Source organism: Propithecus coquereli, unplaced genomic scaffold (genome assembly GCF_000956105.1).
Source record: "Propithecus coquereli isolate 6110/MARCELLA unplaced genomic scaffold, Pcoq_1.0 Scaffold160, whole genome shotgun sequence".
Lineage (NCBI taxonomy): Eukaryota > Metazoa > Chordata > Mammalia > Primates > Indriidae > Propithecus > Propithecus coquereli.
In genome coordinates, this window is record NW_012140525.1 from 2,047,393 (window position 1) to 2,051,466 (window position 4,074).

Consider the following 4,074-nt stretch of genomic DNA (forward strand, 5'->3'; position numbering starts at 1 on the left):
GGTCAAGTCAGCAATGTGGCCTTCATTCTAAGCAGTATTTCACAGAAGATACAAATTTAATGTCCTCTTTTAATCTTCTCATTAAAATTAAAAGTAAAACTAAAACAATAACCTTCAATAAAATAATCTATTTTCTCACAGTAGATTTTCACTCCTTTCTGTTCAGCTGCAGTGATACAGTAAAAAGATAAGACTGTGAAGGAAATTAAAATGGAAAGTTACATAAAGGAGAACTACAAGTAGTTACCACAATTAAGGCTTTCAAAAAGACACTCACATCTCTAATACGGTCTTAAGTTGTTCAAGTTTTGGCTTGTTTTCTTCAATTTCAGAATCATTATTTTGCCCCAGCTCCATAAGAAGCTGTCGTGCAATATCCAGCACTTCCTATAAAGTAAATTAACAAAGAATTGAATTTTTATGTAATTTCACCAATAAAAATTTAAAACTCAACAAGAAAGCAAATACACTTGCCTGTAATTGTTTTGGCTTTTTGAGTTTTAATTTTCCTGATTTATATCCATCACACTTTTCAAAAAGATCAAAAAACCTTATAAAAAAGACAGAGCAGTTAGTCACCCACGATAATGAATATCACCACCATATATATTTAAACTAACAAATAATAATAAGTGATAGATAGGGAACTAGAACTCAGGGTCTATGAATTTCAAGTATTGTGTTTTCTCTTTCACGGTATGTGTTGCTTCTCTACTTTACCGACAAAACTTAGTACTTTCCTAAACCATATCAAACTAATAATCACCATATTACTTTTAAAAGTTTTCTCATGATGCAAACTGAACATACAATTATAGTACAAAATATTGTACATTCTCTGAAGTCACTGCACACACATTAAAAAATACTTGTGTCAACATACATCTAATGACTCAGGTTTTCAACTTTTATCATTTCCAGATCAAATACTGTATAAAAATAATAGAAACGTTCATTCTACTCATTTTCTTTAAAAAGCTTAAGATGTAATGACTCTTAGAATGCAATGCAAGAAAATGATAAAGAAATATTAAATAGAACACTTATGACATGAAAGCCAGGTCAGACTGATAATCACATTTATGGATATTGCCACAAAAATTTTCAGATGCTGATGTAAGTATTTTAAATGGATTTTGCATGTATCCATTGGTTTAAGTATTAATGGCCAAGAAATGGTAGGTATAAGTTTTTCTATATGATGTATCCATCAAAAGAGCTTATCACTTATCAAAAATCTTAAAATTACATCACAAGTGTTAAATTATTCCTCTTAATACACACTTTTGATGTCTCACTTCCATTTTCATTTTTTGTTTTGGTGTTCGATCCCCATGACGTATAACTGCTATGACACATCTAAGCTCCATCCTAAAATGGAAAAAAAAATATGTTCTTCATACTCTAACAAAGATTTGTGTTGTATAATTCAGATTAATATAAAAATCTAGTCATTTATTTAGAGCCATCTTTTATCATTTCAAGGTCTTCCCCATGAAGAATAGCACTTATAACTATTTTAATTTTATGAAATCAAATCCTAAAAAAAAGTTATGAAGCTGGAGGAGGCGGTGATATTAAGTTATGTAATATGATACTGTCTTCTCGAAGATGGCTACATTAACTGTGGCATAAAAGTAAATAGACTACAATCCCTGAACTTTATTAAATATCTTCCCTGTAGCATTAAATCATTATAGACTGAGATTTCACTAGATCAAAACAAAATAAAGCTTTACATGATGATTGCTATATTTATATGTTTGCTATATTTTGCCCATGTAAGGAAAACAAGTATTTAAAACTCAAATTATTGGAAGATAAAATTATCTTAGAAACATGCTAGAGTTAAGAGGTATAATCTAATGTTTGCCAAAGTGTGAGCTGCAGAATATTAATAAAGTTACCTGAAAAAAAAATTTGCGGTAAGTATGGGAAATACAGATTTAAAAACAAAATTAAACAGGTTTCTCCCCAATCAGAATTTCTTAGAATAGTTAACATGCTAATGTAAATTTCTAAGCTATGAATATGAAGCATTCAGTCAAGTGATCTGAATTTAAAGGAGTCATTTTCATTAGCAGAATATTTAAAAACATGTTGGCAATATTGATCTAATTAATTTACCTCAAGATATGACTTGAGATAGCAAAAGTTGTATGACCACTATGAATTGGTACCTCTTTTATTTTTATGGCTTGATTATCCAGGCACATTTCAGTATTTTACTTGTAATAACATAAAAGAATTTTAGTCTAGTGGACCCTTGTAAAAGCATATAAATCTATTCCTCCATCTTCAATTTGAGTCATATGAAAACATACACAGTCTCAGTGTCTAATAATCATTAAGTAAATTAATTTTTATTGTAATGGCAGAGATTGACATGGAAAATCCAAGGAATTTCTAAATGAAAATAATTCAAACTTACATGGTTCCAGATGTAGTTGGTACAATTGGGATATCTTCAGCTTCTAAGGGTATTGACCAGGGGATATGAAATTGTGGAGCAAGCTCTCGCATTACAATATTTCTTCAAGACAAAAAAGAAAAAAAATTAAAAATTAGTCACATTTCAGGACAAAACTGGGTACTTAATGATGCAATGATAGAGAATGATAAGAATTAAAGTTAAATCTAGTGATTATATCACATATAAAGTAACCCAAAGAATCAATCTTGATCAACAAAAAGTTAGCAGCAGTTCTAAATTGATGTGCCAAAACACATCAATGGGATAAAACAAATGTGGTATTATTTACTTATTTACCAAAATAAATTATTTTTAAAATACAAACGAACATTGAATTCAAATAAATCACTATAATTATATCATATCTATTAATAATTACATACATTCTTAAATCTAAGATCGTCTCTTCTGTGTGGTCACTGATCATTTCTTTTTAGTTTACTGAATACGTACAAAGCTATTCTAAATATCATGCTCATTTTAAATAAATCACTACTATACTTTACTAATAGGGTTAACAAAGGAAACATGTTTACATAATTATGATATTTTTTGTTTTGTTTAAATTTCACACTTATTCATGTTAAAATTAGGAAACTCCCCCCAATTTCAATTGAAGGGTAAGTTTACAAATCTTTGAAACATGCTACAGATTAAATATCCCTAATCTGAAAAATTTTGAAATTCAAAACACTTCCCAAGCATTTTGTATAAGGAATACTCAACCTGTATAAAAGGTGAGTCCGATTATTAAACATTTTAAAGTGTAAGTTTCCTAGGCTTTGTCATATTATACTTTGAAATGTCTTAAAAATAGTTTTTGCCTTGCTAGTCTTCTGAATCAAGGTATACACAGGCTGAAGAATATAAAAATGGTACTTCTATACAAAATAATTTACATTCGCTTGATAATCTTATGAGAATATCTCCAAGCAACATACTCTTGAAGAACTGCCATGCAAAAAAATCCTGAATTCCAAATATGTCCATTTTACTGTTTACTTATTTCATAAATATTAATTTTGTACCATTAGTAGGAGAAGAAAACTTTTTCAACTGTAATTATATGCCAAAAACTAGAGGAAAAGGTATCTCAATAAATAAGCTGCTTGATTAATAATCACCAGTGTTATACAGCATTAGTAAATCTATGAAGTTAAAATACTTTTAGGCTTTCATCTATAATTATCATAAATTAATCTGTCTTTGATAAGCCAAAGTATAACTCAGGATCTGGTATAGTCTTTGGAGGTGTCATTTTATCAACACTGATTTTTACTCTATAATGCTTTAAAAAAAAAAAACCTTGATCATTTAATGTTAAAAATTATTTGGTTTCTGAATAACTAGTGTGAGAAGGTAAAGAGAAGAAAAATAAATTTAAAAATTCTTACCCAAGTATTTTTGCACAATCATCATAATACTTCATGGAATTTTTCACAAAACTGAAGCCATTGACGTCACAGACATAGGACTGTCCATTGGCCCGTAACAAATCAAAGCCACAAACTGTTTGCTATTTAAAATAAGTTATAAATGTTAAGGTTTCATTTAAATTATTAAGATTCACAGTTTTCTAGTCTTATCAGAACATATCAAAT

The 4,074-nt window shown here is 28.8% G+C and overlaps 1 protein-coding gene across 1 annotated transcript in view; it reads right to left on the reverse strand.

Annotated features, from left to right (window-relative positions):
* The window catches only part of PPIP5K2 (diphosphoinositol pentakisphosphate kinase 2), a 91,684-nt gene that overhangs the window by 44,757 nt on the left and 42,853 nt on the right, over positions 1-4,074 (reverse strand). The window contains exons 4-8 of the mRNA XM_012641054.1: positions 3,868-3,989; positions 2,432-2,533; positions 1,285-1,371; positions 475-550; positions 289-387 (exon numbers count right to left, since the gene is read on the reverse strand). Coding sequence (XP_012496508.1) covers positions 289-387; positions 475-550; positions 1,285-1,371; positions 2,432-2,533; positions 3,868-3,989 — 486 coding nt within the window. The remainder of the gene's footprint in view (positions 1-288; positions 388-474; positions 551-1,284; positions 1,372-2,431; positions 2,534-3,867; positions 3,990-4,074) is intronic.